The following is a 24,619-nucleotide window of genomic DNA, read 5'->3' on the forward strand; positions in this document are numbered from 1 at the left end:
TTTATATCCTGGACTCATGTCCCATTTTGATCTTCACGCAATCTAATTAATCACATTCACTTTGCCGTATATTTTATAATGAGCAATTTATAGGCATTCATTAATGTGAGAGATAACATGATAGATATTTACTGGTTATAAATGAATGAGGTTTGCTGAATTAGTTTGGATGAGAATTTTCAGCCATTTTGGAAAGGAATACAATTCTCATTAAGAAAACAAAAAAACAATAACCATGGGTGGCCAAGACAAGTGTTAGGGTGTCCATAGAATCAACCATTATTCAAAGGATGAGAGCCCAAAACATCTGGTGGCCCATGCTTTGCATGCCATCCAGCTCCCCAGATATATATATATGTGGTGGAGAAATAACTGCTAATAACAGTTTCTTGCTAACTCTATCAAAGTGCTCTGCCACTACACTTCCATGGCGAGCTTCAGCTTCACCACCAGAATCAGAACCCCTACGCTTCAATCTCACAAACCCATCTCCAAGTTCATCTCTCAAACCAAACCCATCAAAACCCAATGTACGCTCTCCACCAATCCTTCAAAAAACCGACCAAAGCTACTCTGTCTTCGTGCAAATTCTGTGTCATCAGAAAGCTCAGTTTCAACAACACAAGATCAAGTAGACGAAGCAATTGATGAAGAAGACGATGACCCAACTGCTGAAATGAGCTATCTTGATCCGGAAACCGACCCGGAGAGCATTTCGGAGTGGGAGCTCGATTTCTGCTCCAGACCCATTTTGGATATCAGGGGAAAGAAGGTTTGGGAACTTGTAGTTTGTGACGAATCTCTTTCTCTTCAGCACACCAAGTACTTCCCCAACAATGTCATCAACAGCATTACTTTGAAGGATGCTATTGTGACCATTAGTGAAGAATTAGGGGTCCCTCTCCCAGATAAAATCCGCTACTTCAGGTAAAATTTATTTTTGTATTATGTGTGCTTTCTTGGATTGTGCATACTTGAAACCATGTCACTTGGGAATGGTTCAGTTGGTATGATTGCGTTTTATTCAATGGATTATAGGTCACAGATGCAGACAATTATAACAAAAGCGTGCAACGAGCTTGGTATAAAACCAATTCCCAGTAAACGGGTTAGTATGTTTTTTCCTTATCAATTGTATAATTTTCGGAACTTGTATGGATAGCGAAAGCATTTTTTTCAATCACACAACTAAGTCGGAGGACATTTTTACTGATCAAGTAACTTAAGAAAGTTCAGCTGATAATAGCCTAGAGAATTTAAATGGCCGGTACAGAGTTGAAGGTTCTTCTTTATTTTTTTGTTTTGTTTTGAAATGTTCAAATACACTTGTTATTTCCTTCTCCGCTAGAGAAAGATACTGAAGATTTGCATGAATTTTATCTGGTGATTGGTACGTAACATATTCGTCTATTGGCATTTAGCCAGCTCTCTCTCTTTTGGAAAAATTGATGTTGATTGTTTTCTTTTGTTTAAAAACTATCACCAGAAAGAAATGCCCTTTGTATTGTGTTGATGTATGTTGGACTACATTAGTGGTAAGACTTATCCGTGCTTAACACTCTTGCTCAGCGGTCTAAGTAGATATTTTCGTGAACTCTAATGTAGGCTCTATAATGATGGAGCATGAGAATGGAGGATGAGGTTAAATGTAGTAAGCATTAGATAAATTTAGTATATGTTTGTCTCACTGACATGGATTTTTCTCCAAACCCAAGTAGTTGAGATTCCTCAATCCATGTATTTCGTTCTTATCCTTAATGATATGAAGCACAGATTACTACCGATGATTGTTCACACCTTTTTTGGAGCCTATGTTAACACAGATGCAGAACTTGCGTGTCTTTTGAACTAGTGTACATTAGTATAGTAATGGAGCTTGCTTTGGTTTTCTGGTAAAACTGCAATGCTCTGTCTACTTATTGTCTTGGAACTTTGCTTCTTTCAGTGTCTCTCATTGCTTTTATGGTTGGAAGAACGCTACGAGACTGTATACACACGCCATCCTGGTTTCCAGAAAGGATCTAAGCCACTCCTTGCAGTAGATAACCCATTCCCAATGGAACTTCCAGAAAATCTTGTTGGGGAGAAATGGGCCTTTGTCCAATTGCCCTTTTCAGGTAAAGGACTTGCTAATGAAGATTTCTGAGTCTTGACAGATATAACAACTCACATCCTGTCACCTGCCCTAACCATCCAATATTTCTTTTTAACATTTCCTGTTCCCACACTAAATCTAACTCCTGTTTTCAGCTGTTCAAGAGGAAATCTCATCCTTGGACTCAAACCTCGTGTTTGGTGCGAGCCTAGATTTGGATTTGTTGGGGATTGAAATTGATGACAAGACATTGATTCCAGGATTGGCTGTTGCATCTTCACGTGCTAAACCTCTAGCAGGTGTACATTCTCTCCAATATCATCTTCTGGTCTTTCTATATCCAGATAATTATTTCTTTCTTCTCATGCATATTCACCCTATCTATACACTGCAAATATCTTTGGATAGATGTTCTTCGTACAGATAGCCTAACATGTTATGTTGCTAGATTGTTAATATAAACCGTTGGTCGAGTGGACTGTAATTTGAATTTGTAGTCCAGATTGACCGTCAACCAACTTACCATGTGAAGTTCTATGACAAGATCACAGTATCCTACATGGACAAAGACCCAAATTTTTTATCAGGCCAGTGATATTCTACCCTTAAGAGTGGTAGTGATAAACTTGGTTCCTCCTTCATGGGATATTGTGATACGTTCTCCTTGAATCCTCTATCTTATTCCGGTTGTGTCTTATACAATTTTCTGGTGTTCCTCTAACCGTAAGAGATCATAATCGCATCTTTCTATAAACTGTTGCAGCTTGGATGAATGGGTTGGAAGTTTGTTCAATTGAAGCCGATTTGTCACGGGCTCGCTTGATTCTTTCTGTTGGAATTTCTGGGCGATATATTTATGCTACCTACAACAAAACTCCTGAAACAACGAGTGAAGCTGAAGCTTGGGAAGCAGCAAAGAAGGATTCCGGAGGTTTGCACTTCCTTGCAATCCAGGGGGACTTGGATTCGGATGATTGTGTTGGATTTTGGCTTCTACTAGACTTACCATCTCCACCTGTATAGAGTGTAATCAGTCCAAACAAATTTTAAAAAGAAATTACTCTTACACATTAGTTTCTCGGTTACATCGCTTCATATTCCTTTGCAGTTGAGTTTTCTTATTAAGGTTTTTAGCCGTTCTTGATTTTTATTACTTGGTCTCAGATCACATATGCATCATTCTATTTCTAAAAATGCTGAAAACGGGAAGTGAAACTCATTGTCAGGGGTCTGTATGTGGGTCTGAAGCTTGGGGTTCGACGTGTCATGCAAACTTGGGTTCGGCGTCCCAATCTAAATCCCAGCATCCGAATTCTGAACCACGGCTTCTTAAATTTAATTCAATGTATGATGTTCACCCCTCAAAAGCTATGAAAAATAGCTCCAAAAAAACCATGGATCTTGTGGGGGTGGGGGGCTGCAGCTTTTAGGGGGTCGGTGTTGTTGCCGGAGGGATGAAGGCACTTGGGGGATGGTGGTGGGAGGGGGGCAGCGGAGAGTAGGGTCTGAGGGGAAGAGCGTGGGAGAGAGATAAGATAGAGTTGTCCTTAGTTTGGGAATTTTCTGTAATTGACCCAAAAAAACATAAAACAAACAAAGCAAGCAATGGAACGATGGTATATTCAGTAGCTCTTCAAATTGCTAAAATCTGAAATTCAAATTTACCTAAACGGTTAGAGATGATCTAACTTCTTTTCAGGGAGAAAATATTTTCAAATACACGTTATAGTGTTGCATTCAATAGATGGCCAAGAAACTGCTACAAAGCTACAAATCAAAAGGGCCTAGCCACAAAGGGAAACAGCATGGTGCCCAAGGTTAGAAACCAACCAAATTTAACAGGGCCCAAAAGCAAAACACTGCCAGTGCCAAAGATAAAACAGCTAAAGGAGTTACATGAGCAAGGACATAGGTAGAGCCTAACACGCGTCCATTCCTTCTAGCTGGAAAGATGGAGCTAAATGGTCTGAACAAAGATGGTCTCCCCTGCCCTCCAAGTAATCTTCTTTTTCTCATGCAAGCACTTTTGAGTCCAACGTGCCAGCTTTTGCTTCAACTTCTTGAACATCTTCGTGATTCTGCAGGGGGGGCATAGTTGACAACAAGAAGTTCTGAAAAAAAAAGATGATTTTGGAAAATTACATGAGAAATTCTTGGTGCCATAATATCAAAGAACATAAAAGTGACCTGGTACACAGTACACTACAAAAAGTTTACAAGCGTAGACCACGCTTGTTGCCTAGGATTGGATTGGATACCTTATTAGATTCAAGGTATGTTGAAATAAAAAATGCAGGTAGAGCAGAAGGATTTTTCATCGTGTGGGAAGTTATAAGGTTTCCTTCATTACTAATCCATCTTCTACCTCCAACTTGGACCAAGTGCGGAAGATGGCCTCCATTTCTTCCTTCAACATACCTTGAATCTAGTTAGTTATCCAATCCAATCCAATCATAGGCACCAAACACAGCCACACAGTAATAACAAATTAGGCAGATATACCAAACAGATAAACTGTTCAAAGGACTAACTTTCTGAAAATCAGCTGACAATTGGTTAAAGGAGAGGTATGAATCAATAAAGCTTCTTACTCTTCCATAATTCCGTGACCTTTCCCTGTGAACATTTGGTCTGCGGGGGCAATTTCAACTGGTTCAAGAACTTGTGGCTCAACAAGACCACCACGTGGTTCTGCACCACTAGAAACACTTGAAATCGGTTCCATCCCATATCCTGCCTGAATACTAGTTTGTGGAAGCTGAATAGACAAGATATGCACAACTGAGTTAATAAACCACGCAAGATATAAATTTTGGAATTTATGAAACAGAAAGGAAAGAATGTGTGCAAAAACTCACCAGTCTTGCAGAAGACGGACTGTGGCGTGAAGTGGCAGGGCCAAGGCTGTGACATTGAAGAAAATGTAGAAATTAGAAGACAACAGAGTGGTAACCAAGGGTTCTACCTTCACGAGCTTTTCTTTCATACAGCTTTTCTTACAGAAACCATCAAACAACTAATTAACCGAAACACTACAGAAAGCATATGAATACCAAAGACCTATGAAGTACTTAATTTTGCAAACACCAATGGCAATGATGCATGTTTTCAGAAGGAAACGCCAAATGATAAAAAGCTGTATCTCAAAGCTGCAACAGTATGAGTGTCTGATCTAGCAAAATGATAAAAAGCTGTATCCCAAACACGTAAATTTCTCAAAACCCACTAACATTGACAATGCCTTAAAGAAAACGTGATGAATCAACATATGCAGAGATACAGATAAGAACAGTTGATTGAATTCCTGAATTGGTCAAATTACGGTCATAATCTAACACTTCAACCTTATCTAAATTAGAAAAAGAGAATAAATAAATAAAGTAGAGTTCTTACGCTTTCTTAGTCTTCTTCAGGCTCTGAGCTTGTGGGTTGTTGTGAAGGACATGTGAGCCTTTACCGCTAGAAAGTGCATACGGGGCAAAGCGTTCCGCAATATCATCCCGATTTACAGTCCGAATTGATTCCATACGGGGCAAACCACTCTGCAATGGACGAAGATATGGAGAGTGAAATGCGGATGGACGAAGATATGGAGAGTCAAATAATAATAACCTGCATAATCTTCACACGATTAAATACATAATCATCATACTACCAAAAGAAGAGATATATAATCTCCACAAAAGTCATTCACCCATTACTCATCAATCACAATGACTGTAAGCCATGCTCCATAAGATTAAATACATCTTTTTTTTCTTCATCAGTCATGATAAAGAAGACCCTCAGCAAATCGTGCTCTTTGGCTAAAACGTTGGTATGATTCATATTCTACAATCAGCACAAAGAGCTAAGATATAACAAAAATCAGAATGCCTGGCAATTCCTCCTACTCTCCAACACAGTAATGCAAAAAAGTCAGCACACACCACTGATAAATGTACCAAAATGAAATCAGAGCATCAAAACAACATTTGGATATGTTTCCAGACAAAACTATAATGTGTATTTCAGCAGTGAAAGTCAGAGTATTGATATATAGAACACAAACTAGAATAGATCACAATATGAACCCACAAAATCATTGATGCCAATACCATAATGTGTATTTCAGCAGTCAATGTCAATATATTGTATATGCAACCCACAAATTTGATATTGTCATCACGCTCATAGAAAGAGAGAAAACTAGATACTGTCATTGTAATTCTTCCATGATTTCTAACATTGTTATACAGTCAGAGGGTTAAAGTTAGCAGGAAATGAGAAAAAATAATCAGCTCAAAACACAACAGAAAATTATAAGAAACATGAAGAAAAATCCAACAGAAAATTATAAGAAACACAACAGAAAATTATGTGAAAAGTTTCTTCTGCTTTAAATTATAAGCCGTGTAAACAAAGCTAAAGAACAAAAAAATCAACAGAAAATTGAAGAAACATGAAGAAAAATCCAAGCAACAATAACCATTGATAGAATTATGGAATGGAAGGGAGACAGAAGATAGAAGAAGAAGAAAAAGGTAGATAGATAGATAGATAGAATGACTTACATAACACAAGGCGTTTCTGCTGCTTCAGAGAGGCTGTGTATGCAATGTTAAGATGAAAAAGAAGTTGGAGTGTCTTTGAACGTGAGTTCCTATTTTTTTCAGGGTTTGGGTTGTTTTGGAATTATAGTAAAATGGTAAGGGTATTTTTGGAAGTTACTATGGGAAAACATGAATGGGAATCGTATCGACTACCCAAAAAACAACGGGCTAATTTCGTTAATAGTGGCCCATGCGAACGCAAGATAGACGTGGGACATGCTACTTTTGTCCAAAGATAGTCTTTAGGACAAAAGGGCCCAAAGATGGAAAAATAAAACGCACCAACAATAGAAAGAGGAAGCCCATCCTCCCAAAGCCTGGGATGGAAAAGCCCAGGTGCAAAAACTAATAAATCAAGTGGGTTAAAAATAAAATAAAATAAAAATTAGGTCGGCTATTTACAAGGGTCATAATGAATCAACGGAGAGAGGCGAATTCATAGCTTTTTGGGGCTATCTCAGTTTCTCCGTTTCTCAGTTCAGTGGGTGAGCAGAAGTGATAAAATTATCTGGTTTTGGTGATGAATCCATATGGGACTTAAACAAGATTTGAAACAGAAAACAAAATAAAAATTTGATCATCAGAAGAGAAAGAGAAAAAGAAAGGAGAGAGTAGTAGAAAAAACCAACCCATTTGAATTTCGACGTAATCCGGTGTCAACGATGTTGACAATGGCAGTTGACGATGGTCATTGATGATTCGGGCCTGTGTGTGTTTCAGACCGAGCCAATACTGCTTCAATTTCCACCCAGATGTCATTTCAGAAGAAACCAGCAAAGATTTGAAGAAGAAGAAAAGCAAAACCGAAGAAAACATAGCATCTGGAAAATGCAGAAAGGTCAATGAGTACAAAAGCACTCAAGCACTCAACAAGGTGCTATAAACAAAGGAAAGTACAAAAGCACGCCGATTCGCTCGACGGACACCTCGACTCTTTGTCGTGTCCTCATCTGGACAGCTTTGATGTATATATATTATTGTTTTATACGACATCACTTTCTTTTTTCCATTTTTAATTCATCTGATTTGACCGAAAAAAAACAATCATCTGATTCTCTGCAACAACTGAAAAGCCATTGTTTTCCTTGTATTTTTTTGGTTGGTCGAATTTGTCAATAGACTTTATAGCCCTTAATGTTGAATTGGTTTATAGCCCTTAATGTTGAATTCGTTCTCACTGGCACATAAGTATAAAATAATAAACGGGTTAATTATTTTATTAGTCCCTGAATTTAGACTCGATTTGTATTTGAGTAACTCGATTTCCAAAATGGTTCCTGTGGTCCTTTAACTTCACTTTCGTTGGGACAAATGGTCTTGTCGTCAATTTTGTTAACTTTTTCTGCTAAATACATGGGTAAAATGGTATTTTTATATTAAAACAAAAAAAATGAATAAAAAATTATATCTTTAAAATAACAATAAAATCAAATCAAATAAAAAACCAACCAAAAAAAAAGAAAAATTAAGTTTGGGGGGAGTAGAAATCGGGATAGAGGGGGGGGGGAGAGAGAGTTTAATTTTAATTTTTTATTCATATTTTAATCAATTTTGATACAAAAATACCATTTTGCCCCTGCATTTAACAGAAAAGTTAACAAAATTGACGACAGGACCATTTGTCATAATGAAAGTGAAGTTAAAGGACCACAAGAACCATTTTGGAAATCGAGGTACTCAAATGCAAATCGAGTCTAAGTTCAGGGACTAATGAAATGATTAACCCAATAATAAACAAGTAGTTCTCGTTCAATTGCAAATATGATATGAGTGTTTTAGGCAATTCATTCCAAGCTGTGTTGTTCAACAAGTAGTGACAGGACCCGACCCAAATTCCACTTTGGAATCTGAGCCGAACCCTGTACGTGTCCGACACCTGGCAAGTGTCGAGCACTTTTGACCGAAATGCCCTTCTAAGTTTCCCCAAAATTCTTTTCTCAAGTTTGACTCTTGCCGAAAATTCGACAAAGTCTCCCCTGTAATTCGCTCGTTTCCCAAAAATTTTACCTGTATAAGACATGATTTTTATACTCCCAACGTTTAGTATGCACAATAATACCATACAAGCAACCAAACATCAAAGCTTTATGGCCTCAGGCCTCTCAAAGTCAAATAAAATGTTTTGCCAACAGAAACTGATCCACACCTTTGAAACAACATGAATACGTTAATAGATTTCAAAATAATTTAACTGAACAGCTTTTCAATCACTTTATCTCGCGGCTGCACCTGGTAACTCTAGGTTGCCTACGTACCCTTAACAAGGGATCAAGTCACACGTAGTTCTTTTACTTTTTACATTGCACTTGTATATCTATGTCAACTGTTAATTTTCAATGTAAATGCAAATCAGTCCAAGTTCTCATGTTGGGAATATACTCAATAATATTCATAAACTCTAAGGCGATACTTTTCAACTTTCCCAATTCTCAAAACAGTTCAAACTCATAATGTAAGTAGGCCACTCACTGAACTTCTTTTAACTCATAAATCGATTTATATATGCTTGCGTATTTTATTTTATCTGTACATATATGTAACTCAAACAAGCTCTAAAGGCACTTTTAACGTTTCCTTTGAAACTCATATAAGACTCGTATACAAATATATATATATAAAATTAATTTATTACAGATAAATAGGAAAACGAGAAATTTCTTAAATAGTATTGAACACGTGAAAACTTAATGTCAATATCAATAATTTAGATAAAATATGTTTCCCTCCTTTATATGTAAATATAAACTCATCACTTAAGAAAATAATTATGAATTGTATCAAATCCTTAAAACTTAGAAAACACTATGCTCTCCACCTAGGCGTACCGCCATTTATATTCCGTCAATTCCTTTAATATGCCGTCAATTCCAATAAGAATCCATCAATTCCAATACCCTGTCAGTTACATTCTCACAGGCCTCGGAAACACAAAGTCACCCGAGCCGCATTCCTTGCAGGCCTCAGGGGACCCTTAGTCAACCTGAGCTACATTCATCGCAGAACTCGGGGGACATGTAGTCAGCCTGAGAATGCACATCCTCGCACCACATGATTCATGCGTCCCCGAAACTCATGGGGCAATGTCATAAATGACAAATCCGTTTCAGAGGCAACTTGGGTCCTGAGGTGGGTTTGAAAACTATATTCTAAAACTTATCCTGAAATTCCTCTTATTTTACAAACCATACTTAAATTCTTTTCTCAACTTCCCAAAAATCAGTTCTCAACTGACTTGAAATTTACACTACATAATGTTGAGAACTAGTATCCATAATTCTGCATCTTCCCCTACTGAGTGTATATATTTATATATTTATATATATATATATAAAATATAGATATGCACTTATATACTTAATTAACTTATTATTCACGTCGAAATCTGATTAACAAACCATTTTATCTTAATAGTAATAGATAACTAAATAAATAAATATATAAATAAATAAATAAATCAATCAATAAATAAACAACCACAACCCCTAGAGATTTCATCATTTCCAATAATGCATAATCTTCAAATATCGGAAATAACATTTAGTAATACTATGAAGTACTATAATATAATCTCAAACATCAAAGTAATAGAAATATTCATAATTAGCAATTTATATATATATATAAATATATTCATATATATTTTCATTCCATATTCATATAAACCCATAATGGGTTTCATAGTAATTTAATCAAGGAAAAGTAATAACCTTTAAAGGAAATCCCATATCGAATCAATTTCCACTCTAAACCCATTACACAAGGAATTCCATACGATAACATAAAGATAAATCCCAAAATCCCTCCAATATCAACATAGCTCCGCTAACAGTTAAGACTCGTTAATAAGGTCGTTCTAATACTTCTCAAAGGGAGAAGCTACTTCGGAAGACTCATGGTCAACCTAGGGGTCAAATTATCCAAACTTTATCAACCGGGCCCGCGGGGCCCACAACCTCTATCACCAATCTGGGAGTTCCTATAGGTTCAACACACTTTTCTAAACCTACCCTGCAAGTTTGGCCCAAACCGAACGGTCGAATCGCTCACGATCGTAAGATCGAACGGTTATCGTAAAACACAAACTTTAACTTATTGAATCGGAACATTCGGGGCTCCGATTCACGATCCGCGAAATCCTACACGATCCTAGGAACGCCTAGATCAATTTTAAATTGGAGTCGATCCAACGGCCCGAACATATCGAACCCGGATAACGCCTAATATGCGATATTCGATCGACGATTCAACTATATCCAAATTCATATCCGAGCATACTTCGTGCTCGGGACGACATTAGGAGTAATTTTAGGACCCTAAGACCGGCCAAAAATGGCCCACGCGTCGGCAACGTGTGGGTGTCCAAAGTGATTCCGGTGGTCGGAAAATCTCCAAACCGCTGGTCAAGACTTATACCTACATGATCACCATATAGAGTGGAGCAACCTTTGTTCTTGGACCTATCCCAAAAAGTTGACGGAAGTGGCCGGAATTGGAGGCCTAAAACCGGTAGATTTTCAATCGCTTATTTAACTACCAAAAAGCATAAATTTCTCCTAATTAACACAACCAGCAGCTAGATAATTTCGAGAGGATAGAGAAGCATACCTAATTCAAAAGATTTGGTGGCCGGAAGTGAGAGAATGAGCTCCCGAAAGATTTCAAAAAAAAACTGTTGGAACCGGCCTGTTTCGCGGTTGTTTCCGGTGACGGCAGCGACGGATCGAGGCTAAGGAGGGGCGGGGCTGGTAGAGGAAAGTGAGGTGGTTCGTTTGGGACCGGTGCCGCCAAGAACGACGGCGTGTGGTGGCGGCAGTGGTGGAGGAGAGAAGTTGCTGCCTTGAGAGGGGGTGTCTGTTTTTGCCCAGCCAAAAGTATGGGTGAGATTGTGAGGGAGAGAATAAAAATCTGGAATTTTTTTTAAAACTAAACTTCCAAATATTTACGGTTGTACCACTGCACTTCCATTGATCGTAACTTTTTCGTTACAACTCTGAATTGGGCCCACTACGTGTCTACGGACTCATCTCGACGTGCTCTATGCAACTGTACTACTAAAAACCCCAAATTCTTTCCGGATCAAAAGTTAACTTTAAACCCATTAAAATATTCTCAGGGTAAAATTGTCTTTTACTTGAATAATTTAATAATTAAATACTGATCGGGTTATTACAAGTAGTGTTGTATGTTAGGGTTTATTCAATTGAGATTTTAAAGAAGTTTCAAAGTTTAAGGGTAGATTTTATACAAGTTTATAAAATTCAGTATTCAATTCAAACTTTTTAAAGTTCAAATTTGGAGGTATTCAATGGCGATTTCAAACGACTACATCAAAATTTGGGTGTATTCAAAAAAATCATTGACTTTAAAGGAAACATAAAAAGTGGTCAATTTTGATTGATTTTAGACTTATTTTAGGCCATGACAAATATTTGTTCCTCTCCCCAAAGATTTTGATAGATATAATATTTTTAATTCTCAAGATATGATTTCACCACCTCTGTTATCACCATATTGTCGTGGCTATCGCCACCACCACCTCCACTGTTGTCGCCACTACTTGACATGATCATTACCACCACTCTCCCCACCACCATTGATACTTCTACCATCTCTACCACCAATATAACAAACATCATGGCCCACTATTATTTCGAATTTATAGAAGTTTATAAAAATCTATCAAACTCTATGATAAGATTCTAACAAATGTCATCCAATAATACTTATTTTTTTAATAATATGTACGAATTTTTCAATAATACTTCCGTTTTCCGTACACGTCATAAAGACGCGGTAAAATACAAGTTTTAAAAAAAAGCAAACATACAATTCAAGTATTGTACACGTACGTACGTATTTTTCTTGTTTCTTGTCCCCTTTTGATTTTTTACTTTTCTAGAGTTATTACTCGTATAAAGAATTTAGCATTTTCCCGTTTAATACTCGTATTATACAAGTATGTACATATTTTTCAATAATACTTCCGTTTTGCATACACATCTTAAAGACTCGGTAAAATACACGTTTTTTTAAAAAGCAAACATATAGTACAGGTATTGTACACGTACGTACGTATCTTTCTTCTTTAAAACGTTTTTGTTACAAAATTTTCAGTATAGTTATAGTATGGCCGCACAGCTATACTGCTGTGGTTTTTTAATTATTTTTAATTAATAGTATAGCCGCGCGGCTGTACCAGTGGGAAAAATAAAAGGCCGCCTAGGCGGTAGGCGTGTCCTTTTAATTTTTTTTTAAAAATATATAGTAAAGCCGGCCGGCTATAACTGGGTCCCGTTTATAACTTTTTTTACACCGTATAGCCGTGCGGCTACACTCTTTAAATATTCAAATATACTCTTTAAATATATTTGAATATTTTAACAGTACAGCTGCGCGGCTATACTCTTACGAATATTTTCATAGTATAGCCGAACGGCTATACGCGTTAAATATATTTGAATATTTTTAACAGTATAGCCGCCCGGCTATACCGCACAAAATGGTTTTTTTTTTGTAATTAAGTAATATCTTAGCCTTTTTTTAATTACTTAAATTAGTAATTATGTTTTAATTTTTTTGTTTAGTATTTAAATATTTAACTAATTTCATAAATTACTTAATAAATAGTAATTAATTATTTTTAATTACTTTATGGACTTTGTTTTTTATTTATTTATTTATATAAAATTAGTTTGTTTAGTTTAATATTTGCAATTAAGTAATTTCTTAGACTTATTTAATTATATTAATTATCATTTATATTTTATTTAATGAATAATTACTATTTAAGTATTTTAATTAATTTCATAAATTACTTAATAAATACTAATTAATTATATTTACTTATCTTAAATAATTTTGTGGACTTTAAAATTATTTTTAATTTCCTAATATATTTTTAAAAACAGTTTCAATTATTATAAAATAATTTTAGTATTCCAAAAATTGGATTTGACCCTCCAAACGCTAAACCCAAGTTTCAAACCCTGACCACAAGACTACTATGGAGCACTTATGACTTGATTCAGCTTGGATACTCACGTAACTCAACCTAGGGTTTTACGATTAGAGTTTCGATCTCAATATACGGTTAGTACGACATAATCGGACCTAACCCTAGTTAGTTGAGTGCGCCTTGAGGTAGATTTTACCAAATACATTTGGTCAATCAAACACTGAAAACCATGCTTCGGATTATGAAAATTTTGAGGTTGAATTAGAAGAACTAAGTGATTTGTTATTGAATTTGCGACCTGTTAAGAGCATTATCCATTACTATGAGGCCATTACCCGAGTCTCTATTGTTCCCTTTCAATTTTTTTACTTTTCCGAAGTTATTACCGATATAAAGAATTTAGCATTTTCCCGTTTAATACTTGTACTATACAAGTATGTACGTATTTTTCAGTAATACTTATGTTTTCCGTACACATCTTAAAGATTCGGTAAAATACACGTTTTAGAAAAAAGCAAACATACAATAAGGGTATTGTACACGTATGTATTTTTCCTGTTTAACATGCGTGTTTGTTACAAAATTTTTAGTATATATTTATAGTATGGCCGAATGGCTATACATTTTAAATATAGTATACTTCAGTATGGCCGCACTGCACAAAATGGTTTTCTTTTTTTGTAATTAAGTAATATCTTAGCCTTTTTTAATTACTTAAATTAGTAATTATGTTTTAATTTTATTTCTTTAGTGATTAATTAATATTTAAATATTTTACTGATTTCATAAATTACTTAATAAATAGTAATTAATTATTTTAAATTATTTTATGGACTTTGTTTTTATTTTATTTTAAACAAAATTAGTTTGTTTAGTTTAATATTTGCAATTAAGTAATTTCTTAGACTTATTTAATTATATTAATTATCATTTATATTTTGTTTAATGAATAATTGGAAAGTTCAGCTGATAATAGCCTAGAGAATATAAAGGGCCGGTACAGAGTTGAAGGTTCTTCTTTATTCTTTTGTTTTGTTTTGAAATGTTCAAATACGCTTGTTATTTCCTTCTCCGCTAGAGAAAGATACTGAAGATTTGCATGAATTTTATCTGGTGATTGGTACGTAACATAATCGTCTATTGGCATTTAGCCAGCTATCTCTTTTGGAAAAATTGATGTTGATTGTTTTCTTTTGTTTAAAAACTATCACCAGAAAGAAACACCCTTTGTATTGTGTTGATGCATGTGCTTAACACTCTTGCTCAGCGGTCTAAGTAGATATTTTCGTGAACTCTAACGTAGGCTCTATAATGATGGAGCATGAGAATGGAGGATGAGGTTAAATGTAGTAAGTGTAAGTCTAAATAGATATAACATGTAAAACACTAACCTGTATCAGTCATGTTGAACAAGATGAAGATCAAAACTGAACCTGAGAAAAACAGAGACTTTCTCCTAGAAGCCGAGAACTCTTTTTCAGCAGTAATTCTAATGGGGTGAATATCTGTATGCTTTGTTGTTGTGTGTCTCGGCTCTAGAAGGAGCCTCCTATTTATATGCATATCTCTAGGAGTTTTGCCCATCAAGAACCTCCTAGAGATAACCTTAATGCTTATAGGATTAGGTAATCTTAATCCTTATCAAAGTAGGAATCCTTAAGCCTGTGTATATCTAGAACACTTATTTTAGGCTGCCATATCTGATAGGAATAGACTTTCTGATAAACCATGAGTTCTTAGAAAACCTTATTCGATTAGAAGATCACTTCTGTGGTTTAAGACAGTAAACCATCTTACATTCTCCCACTTGATCAAATAATCGATCTAAGCTCATTGTCATCACTTAATGGCCATGTGAAAATCTACTCTTATCTTTATTCCTTTATCAAGCCACTGTCATGATTGATAGTTCACAAGGGACTGTCGAAGCTCCTCAGATATATAACATCTAAGACTTTTACAACCACACATATGAACTAGCAAAAACACATAAGGCTTCCAACTGGATTAAGATTGAAAACAGTTATGATTATACTGTCGAGTGTGATCAATCATAACTGGTTTAGCTCACTTTAATGACTGCCAAGGTCTTTAAAACAAAATCATTCAATGACTCATTCATAGATTCAAACTGTGAACAATTGCTAGCACAATTACAGTTTGGCTTTAATCTATTTGTCATTTAACGAAACAGTATATGCAAGTAATAGAAAACTTCAAAACATAACTGAATCAAAAGCTGTCTAGATAAACTAGTTAACAAAACCAAAATAAAACTGTAATCACTTTAACTCCCACTGACTTTAAGCATCAAAACTTATCAGCAACCCCATACTTGCAACGTGCCTATGAAAAACATGATTAGGCAAGCCTTTGTTTAAGGGATCTGCTATCATCAATTCTGTTCCTATATGATTTAAAGCAGTCTCACCATCTCGAATCTTTTCCTTGGCTGATAAGAACTTTAAATGTAGATGCCTCATACCAGATGACCTTTTATTCCCATTTGCAAAGTATACTGCTGCACTGTTATCGTTCCACAGTTGAATAGGCCTCTGTATTGACTCTACTATATTTAGCATTGACATAAAATTCTTGAGCCATATTGCCATGGAAGTGGCTTCATAAACTGCTAAGAACTCAGCTTGCATTGTAGAGGTTGAAACATATTGTTGTTTTACACTCTTCCATGCGACTGCACCTCCTGCAAAAAGAAAAACAACACCTGATGTGCATTTCTGAGTGTCCAAGCAGCCTGCAAAGTCAGCATCTGCATAACCTTCTAGTTTCAATTCTTCAACTCTTCTATAAATCAGTTTATACTCCTTAGTCCTCTGTAGGTACCTTAACACCTTTTTCCCTGCAACCCAATGTGCCTGGCCTGGATTGGACTGAAATCTGCCAAGAACACTGATACAAAATGCAAGGTCAGGTCGAGTACAAACCTGAGCATACATGAGGCTTCCTACCAATGAGGCATAAGGCTTGTCCTGCATCTCTATCTTTTCTTGTTCAGTCTTGGGAGACTGTTGATCGGTGCATATTTACATATCATTTTGTACCCTTCTAGCTTATGATTTGGTTATGTTTTTGAGTTAAACTTGTGCTTTTAATCTTTTTTGTGTTTATCTTTCAGTTCATTGAGCTTTAGGTAATAATGAGGGCTTTGGATAGTAAATGATGCAATCCATGCATGTTAGGGCCTAATTTGGATGAATGGATGAAGAGCTTAAAGACAAACTCAATTTTGGCTACAGTCCCCTGCCAGCCCAGTTTCGTAGGTCATATTGTAAGCTTTGTTTCAGCAACCTACATAGCTCGGATGAGGCCACATTCTTCATGAAAGTTGTTCCAATGGGTGTGTAATATAACATATCCAAACTTCAGCCCCATTGGATAAATATGGAGTCTGTTACCTAGCAAACACAGAGCCATGCTCAAGATGGATTTTATCAGCGCGCAAAATGAGTTAGCAATTTGTTTTGGCCTTAACTTCCTCCTCCGACCTTGGATTGGCCCAAATGATATATGGCTGGAAAGAAGACATTCTGAACTTCAAGTTTGAGTGCTTAAAGTCTTAATTTGATTAAGGGAAGCCCAATTCGTAAGCCCTTGAAGTTGCTGGTCATGCTGACCTCAGGATGAGCTATTATTTCTGGTTGGAAGCTTGGTCATGGTGACATGAAGATGAGCTAGGGCTGCTGGTGGGATTTATTAGTGAAGTGCATCAACCATTTCAGATTTTATAATGGAAGTGTTGTATGCATTAGTGAAGTGCATCAACCATTTCAGATTTTATAAAACAAGTGTTGTATGCATTAGCCATACTTAATTCAGATTTTCAGCTTCCTTAGGCCTATATATAGTGAGGTTTCCCAAGCTTGTAAACACACCCCAAGGGGGGGAGCTCTCAAACACTTCTCTAGAGCTCCCTTCCCTTCTCTCCCTCAAATTCTCTTAGTTTCTCTTTCTAGTTTTCAATTGTTGTAATGAAATCTTTTGTGTTGAAATTTTCCTTAAGTTTTTCCAAGTTCTACTTAATTTTCATTGTTATGTAAATTCTTTTCTTTAGTTTCAAGTTTGATTAGTTTCCAAGTTTCAATTATGATTTTTGTTCTTATTCATTATGCTTATAAGTTAATATGCTAGTTTGAATGATTGATCACCATTTAGGCTTGCATGTTAGCTATCTTGGTTTGAATTAAGAGTAGACACCATGCTTTAATTCGAATTGAACTATGAATAGGAAGAGTATGTATGGACATTCGACAACAGGGATTAGATACATGCTTGGTTGTTTAAATTGTTCTTCTATGCTTAATGGGTTCCTAATGCTTAATTTTAGGTTAGACAACAAATGATCAAATTAGGGAATTAGGAACACAAGGTTATGACCAAACACCATGGCTTAATCATACTTTAGCTAGAATCAATCCGTTAATCTAATTGAACTTGGGAATTTATCTGCTTGAGTTAGTTATTTTCTTTCTTCCTTGTTTTTATTTATTTCCCTTCTTTTTCATTTCTGTTTTGTGTAGGGAAAATGAATTGAATCATTCAATCACCAATCCTCGTGGGATCGACCTCGCACTTACATACGCTATACTACCGAACGGTTCGTGCACTTGCGAGTATCACAAGTTGAGGATGCAACTGAATCCATTTTGGTGAAGCTGTATCTACACAACAACTGTTCAGTGCTAAGCTTGTCACCCTTTGAGAATGGAACATCACAACCCGTGCAATTTTCCATATTAAACCTCTTAAGTATCTTCTCAATATAAGCCTTCTGAGATAAACCTATCAACTTTCTGTCTCTATCTCTGCTAATTTCGATTCCCAGTACATAGTTGGCTTCTCCTAGATCACTCATATCAAAATGAGAAGACAACATTCTCTTGGTGTCATGTAACAAGGACAAATTACTGCTTGCTAAGAGAATGTCATCTACATATAAGAGTAGAATAATAAAATCCTTTCCATTGAACCTCATGTAAATGCATTCATCCACTGGATTATCAATGAAACCTTGAGATTTAATTACCTCATCAAATTTAAGATACCATTGTCTTGATGCTTGTTTTAAACCATAAATTGATTTCTGCAGTCTGCATACTAAATTCTCTCCCCCTTTTAAGATAAAACCATCCGGTTGTTTCATGTAGATCTCTTCAACTAAATTTCCATTTAGAAAGGCTGTCTTGACATCCATTTGATGCAAGTGTAGATCAAAGTGTGCAACCAAAGCCATAATGACTCTGAATGAGTCTTTTGTTGACACAGGAGAAAAAGTTTCATTATAATCCACTCCTTCTTGTTGTGTGAACCCTTTTGCCACTAATCTGGCTTTGTATCTGTCTATTTTCCCTTGTGCATTCCTCTTGGTTTTGTAGACCCACTTGCAGCCAATAGGTTTAGAACCTGGTGGTAATTCAACTAAACTCCATACACCATTCTTGCTCATCGATTCAAGTTCAGACTCCATGGCTGCAAACCAATGTTGATTTTCCTCACTTTCCATAGCTTGTTTATGAGTGGCAGGATCTTCTATGGTGTTAATGTCAAACTCAGACTCTTGCAAATAGACAAAATAGTCATTTGGTAGAGCTGGTCTTCTAGTTCTTTGGGATCTCCTTAATTCCATGGTCTGATGTTGTTCTGGCAGATTTAATTGCATTTCAACTTCTGCATTTTGGTGCGTTTCAGCTTCTAGATTTGGATGAATATTTATGTCTTCATGTGCAGGAGAGTTTTCTTTATTCAAGTTGTCGAAATTCAATATAGTCACTCCCTTTTCTTTATTTCCAGCTTCTGCAATTTCTTTGCTTTCTATAATTTCTTCAAACTCAAAATCTGCTGTATCTGTTTCTTCCTTTTCTTCTTCAATGAAAACAGCCCTTTGTGTCTCTACAAATCTGGTGTTGTGATTAGGACAATAAAATCTATAGCCTTTTGTCCTATCTGGATATCCCACAAAATAACAACTAATTGTCTTTGAGTCAAGCTTCTTTTGCATTGGATTGTATATTTTTGCTTCTGCTCTACATCCCCAAGTTCTCAAGTGATTGAAACTTGGTTTTCTATTGCACCAAATTTCAAAGGGGGTTCTGTCAACACTTTTAGTAGGTGATCTATTAAGCAAGTAATTTGCTGTCTTCAAAGCTTCTCCCCATAAAAATTTTGGTAGTGTTGTGCAACACATCATGCTTCTCACCATCTCTATCAAAGTTCTATTTCTTCTCTCTGAAACACCATTTTGCTGTGGTGTTCCAGGATTCGTGTACTGAGCCACAACACCTTCTTGTTGCAAGAACATGGCAAAAGGTCCTGGGTTTCTTCCTTTCTCATTGAATTTTCCATAAAACTCTCCACCTCTATCAGACCTCACTACCTTGATTTTCGAATCTAGTTGGTTCTCAACCTCTGCTTTGTAAATTTTAAACATGTCCAATGCCTTCGATTTTTCTGCTATTAGATACACATAACCATATCTGGAAAAATCATCAGTAAAGGTTATAAAATATCTGAAGCCATCATGAGTGTTGACTGGAAAAGGGCCACAGATATCAGTGTGTATCAACTCAAGTAATTTTTCACTTCTTACAGCTCCTTTCTTTCTGAGGTTTGTCATCTTCCCTTTTGCACATTCAATACATGTTTTATCCCTTTCATGGTGGTCAAGTGGTGGCAACATAGATTCCTTGCTTAAGATACTTATTCTTTCTTTTGAGATATGTCCTAGTCTCTTGTGCCAAAGAGTATATGATTCTGAATTGCTCAACTGTTTTGTGCTTATTACATTTAACATTTCAGTGCCTTGTTTTGGTAGTTTGCAATTCAATCGAAACATTCCATCAACAATCAAGCCATTACCAACAACTCTTTTATTTCTTGAAATGGAGAAACCAAAATCATCAAACTCAAATTGTAAGTTTGATTTTACAAGCCTACTAACTGATAAAAGGTTCCTTGTCATAGTAGGAACATAAACGACATCAACTAATTCCAAACAAAAACCAGATTGCAACTCTAGATTAACTAAACCAATAAAATCTACTTTAACTCTTTCTCCATTTCCCACGAACACCTTCAAGTCATCCTTGTTTGGCACTCTCTTTGTTTTGAACCCCTGCAAAGAATTTGTTACATGAACTGTTGCACCACTGTCTAACCACCATGTATTGGATAAAATTTCAAGTGAATTTGATTCATAAACCACAGAAACTGAGTTTTTCTTACCTTTAGCCTTTTGCTTGTCCAACCAACGTTTGTACCTTCTACAATCCCTCTTCATGTGACCAAACTTTTTGCAGAAAAAACATTTCAGACCTACTGGACCTGTCCCTTTGGTAGTTTCATCCTTCTTCTGTTTCTTGTCTACATATTTGGATTTATATCCTTCCTTTGGCTTGCCTTTAAAATCCTGCACCAGATTCACATGTTCCTTTGCATTATCAATTCTAATGCTTTGCTCTTCCTGCACACATATTCCTATTAGATCAGCCACTGTCCATGTTTCCTTTTGAGCAATGTAAGTAGTTTTCAAATGCCTATAAACGCTAGGAAGAGAGTTAAGAGCAAAGTGCACCATCATGGCTTCATCTACTGTAACTTTCAGAGCTTTCAATTTGTTTCCAATGTCTACCATGTTCAGAATATGAGTCCTTATGCATCCTTCTCCATTATACTTCAAATCTGTGAGTTTGCTCATTAGTGTACCTATCTCAGCCTTTTTAGAGCCTTGGAAATTCTCTGCTATTGCCTCAATAAATGTCTTTGCATTTTCAGACTCTGTGATGCTGCCCCTTACCTCCTCTGAAATTGATCTCCTCATGATTAAGATTGCCATTTTGTTAGCCTTAGTCCATTTTGCAAACTTGGTCCTAGTTTCGACAGATGCATCAGCTGCTGGTGTGGCTGGTGCTTCCTCAGTTAGAACCATTTCATAGTCCAATAAGCCAAGAGCTATTTCTAGATCTTCTCTCCATTTCTTGTAGTTGGAGCCAGTGAGGGTCTGGATTGAATTGTGATTGACTGTACAGGTTTTAAAACATTAATACCTTAAATAATTTCCCCAAAACTTTAGTTTAAACATACTTAACTCACATCTTTGGATAGAAAGTGTAAGTACGTCCATTGACACTGAAATACAAACAGTTATATAATTCCTTGAACAAAAGCTGTCCACATCTTTGGATAGAGGAGAACTTCTGCTATTTTATAACTGTGCATATTCCATGTCGATCCATCACAGTCAAAGCTATATCAAAATGCTCCCATCTTTGGACGGAGAGCCTTTCAATAAGTTCTGAACTGTGATGCCAATTTGGATCAATGTCTTTGAATGCAATTATCATGGAATGATTGAGCCGCTTTAGCTTGCTCAATTATCCCATGGCAACTGCAAACTTGATCAAAAACTGTCAAGAACATGATAAAGTCAATTCTTTATACTGTTATTATGTTCTTGTCTATATAACTTGCAGCTTTCAGTTTAAAATTTTCATAGATTTCCTGTATCAGATTGGTTAGGTAAAACATGATATAACTAAAGCTCTGATACCACATGTAAGTCTAAATAGATATAACATGTAAAACACTAACCTGTATCAGTCATGTTGAACAAGATGAAGATCAAAACTGAACCTGAGAAAAACAGAGACTTTCTCCTAGAAGCCGAGAACTCTTTTTCAGCAGTAATTCTAATGGGGTGAATATCTGTATGCTTTGTTGTTGTGTGTCTCGGCTCTAGAAGGAGCCTCCTATTTATATGCATATCTCTAGGAGTTTTGCCCATCAAGAACCTCCTAGAGATAACCTTAATGCTTATAGGATTAGGTAATCTTAATCCTTATCAAAGTAGGAATCCTTAAGCCTGTGTATATCTAGAACACTTATTTTAGGCTGCCATATCTGATAGGAATAGACTTTCTGATAAACCATGAGTTCTTAGAAAACCTTATTCGATTAGAAGATCACTTCTGTGGTTTAAGACAGTAAACCATCTTACAGTAAGCATTAGATAAATTTAGTATATGTTTGTCTCACTGAGAGTGTCCTTTCTCCTTGTGGGGGCTCTATTCTTCTAGTTTCTCTTTCGTTTTGCATCACTTATTGACATGGATTTTTCTCCAAACCCAAGTAGTTGAGATTCCTTAATCCATGTATTTCGTTCTTCTCCGATGATTGTTCACACCTTTTTTGGAGCCTATGTTAACAAGACACTACAACGGACGTTCAAATCATATGTAACGTTCAATTGTGGCAATACTACAACACAGATGTCTTTTGAACTAGTGTACATTAGTATGGTAATGGAGCTTGCTTTGGTTTTCTGGTATAACTGCTATGCCCTGTCTACTTATTGTCTTGGAACTTTGCTTCTTTCAGTGTCTCTCGTTGCTTTTATGGTTGGAAGAACGCTACGAGACTGTATACACACGCCATCCTGGTTTCCAGAAAGGATCTAAGCCACTCCTTGCAGTAGATAACCCATTCCCAATGGAACTTCCAGAAAATCTTGTTGGGGAGAAATGGGCCTTTGTCCAATTGCCCTTTTCAGGTAAAGGACTTGCTAATGAAGATTTCTGAGTCTTGACAGATATAACAACTCACATCCTGTCACCTGCCCTAACCATCCAATATTTCTTTTTCACATTTCCTGTTCCCACACTAAATCTAACTCCTGTTTTCAGCTGTTCAAGAGGAAATCTCATCCTTGGACTCAAACCTCGTGTTTGGTGCGAGTCTAGATTTGGATTTGTTGGGGATTGAAATTGATGACAAGACATTGATTCCCGGATTGGCTGTTGCATCTTCACGTGCTAAACCACTAGCAGGTGTATATTCTCTCCAATACCATCTTCTGGTCTGTTTATAACATGGCAATTTCTTTCTCCTTATGATTATTCAATACACTGCGACTATCTATATAGATGTTCTGTTCTGGGTACAGAAAGCATCACATGCTAATAGCTAAACCGTTGATCGAGTGGATTCTAATTTGAACATGTGGTCCAGAATGTTAATGTATACCCAGGTTCTTTGACTAGATAACACTATCCTTCACGGGATATTGTGATACGTTCTCCTTGAATCTGCTATCTTATTCCTTGTCTTATACAATTTTCTGATGCTCCTCTAACCATAAAGGATCATAATCACATCTTTCTATAAACTGTTGCAGCTTGGATGAATGGGTTGGAAGTTTGTTCAATTGAAGCCGATTTGTCACGGGCTCGCTTGATTCTTTCTGTTCGTATTTCTGGGCGATATATTTATGCTACCTACAACAAAACTCCTGAAACTACAAGTGAAGCTGAAGCTTGGGAAGCAGCAAAGAAGGATTCCGGAGGTTTGCACTTCCTTGCAATCCAGGGGGACTTGGATTCGGATGATTGTGTTGGATTTTGGCTTCTACTAGACTTACCGTCTCCACCTGTATAGAGTGTAATCAGTCCAAACAAATTTTAAAAAGAAATTACTCTTACACATTAGTTTCACAGTTACATCGCTTCATATTCCTTTGCAGCTGAGTTTTCTTATTAAGGTTTTTAGCCATTCTTGATTTTTATTACTTGGTCTCAGATCACATATGCATCATTCTATTTCTAAAAATGCTGAAAACGGGAAGTGAAACTCATTGTCAGGGGTCTGTATGTGGGTGTGAAGCTTGGGGTTCGACGTGTCATGCAAACTTGGGTTCGGGGTCCCAATCTAAATCCCAGCACCTGAATTCTGAACCACGGCTTCTTAAATTTAATTCAATGTATGATGTTCACCCCTCAAAATCTATGAAAAATAGCTCCAAAAAAAACATGGATCTGGTAGGGGTGAGGGGCTGCAGCTTTTAGGGGGTCGGTGTTGTTGCGGGAGGGATGAAGGTGCTTGGGGGATGGTGGTGGGATGGGGGCAGCGGAGAGTAGGGTCTGCGGGGAAGAGGATGGGAGAGAGATGAGATAGAGTTGTCTTTAGTTT

General features: G+C 36.4%; 2 protein-coding genes across 7 annotated transcripts; one reads left to right on the forward strand and one right to left on the reverse strand.

Annotated features, from left to right (window-relative positions):
- The first annotated feature begins 370 nt into the window (after positions 1–370).
- ATAB2 (RNA binding protein) lies at positions 371–24,172 on the forward strand. 2 transcript variants are annotated; one of them, XM_088249628.1, is made up of 5 exons: positions 371–927; positions 1,039–1,108; positions 23,033–23,204; positions 23,338–23,481; positions 23,829–24,172. In XM_088249628.1, exons 1-5 carry the CDS (start codon positions 428–430, stop codon positions 24,086–24,088), a joined length of 1,146 nt encoding a protein of 381 aa, XP_088105754.1. In that variant the 5' UTR covers positions 371–427; the 3' UTR covers positions 24,089–24,172. The 2 variants fall into 2 exon arrangements, with proteins under 2 accessions (XP_088105754.1, XP_088105753.1); XM_088249627.1 differs by lacking the exons at positions 23,033–23,204; positions 23,338–23,481; positions 23,829–24,172 and adding exons at positions 1,946–2,117; positions 2,251–2,394; positions 2,859–3,202 and having other exon boundaries at positions 372–927.
- On the reverse strand, positions 3,776–7,682 carry LOC110764637 (uncharacterized). Of its 5 annotated transcripts, XM_088247887.1 has the most exons (6): positions 7,317–7,680; positions 6,649–7,004; positions 5,489–5,707; positions 4,954–4,999; positions 4,687–4,853; positions 3,776–4,206 (listed from the first exon to the last, which is right to left on the reverse strand). In XM_088247887.1, coding segments are annotated over exons 2-6 (588 nt in total). In that variant the 5' UTR covers positions 6,651–7,004; positions 7,317–7,680; the 3' UTR covers positions 3,776–4,052. The 5 variants fall into 5 exon arrangements, with proteins under 5 accessions (XP_088104013.1, XP_021823337.1, XP_088104014.1 ...); XM_021967645.2 differs by lacking the exon at positions 6,649–7,004 and having other exon boundaries at positions 5,489–5,637; positions 7,317–7,682; XM_088247888.1 differs by lacking the exon at positions 6,649–7,004 and having other exon boundaries at positions 7,317–7,681.
- Positions 24,173–24,619: the final 447 nt, after the last annotated feature.

This window comes from Prunus avium, chromosome 2, assembly GCF_965620075.1.
Source record: "Prunus avium chromosome 2, drPruAviu1.hap1.1, whole genome shotgun sequence".
Classification (NCBI taxonomy): Eukaryota; Viridiplantae; Streptophyta; class Magnoliopsida; order Rosales; family Rosaceae; genus Prunus; species Prunus avium.

Coding starts and splice junctions, on each gene's coding strand:
- ATAB2 (XM_088249628.1), top strand. CDS start 428: ATGGCGAGCTTCAGCTTCACCACCAGAATCAGAACCCCTACGCTTCAA. Junction 23,205..23,337: donor TGTCCAATTGCCCTTTTCAG/GTAAAGGACTTG, acceptor TCCTGTTTTCAG/CTGTTCAAGAGGAAATCTCA. Junction 23,482..23,828: donor ACGTGCTAAACCACTAGCAG/GTGTATATTCTC, acceptor AAACTGTTGCAG/CTTGGATGAATGGGTTGGAA.
- LOC110764637 (XM_088247887.1), bottom strand. Junction 5,000..5,488: donor CTGAAGAAGACTAAGAAAGC/GTAAGAACTCTA, acceptor TCAATGTCACAG/CCTTGGCCCTGCCACTTCAC. Junction 4,854..4,953: donor GTCCGTCTTCTGCAAGACTG/GTGAGTTTTTGC, acceptor TTGTCTATTCAG/CTTCCACAAACTAGTATTCA.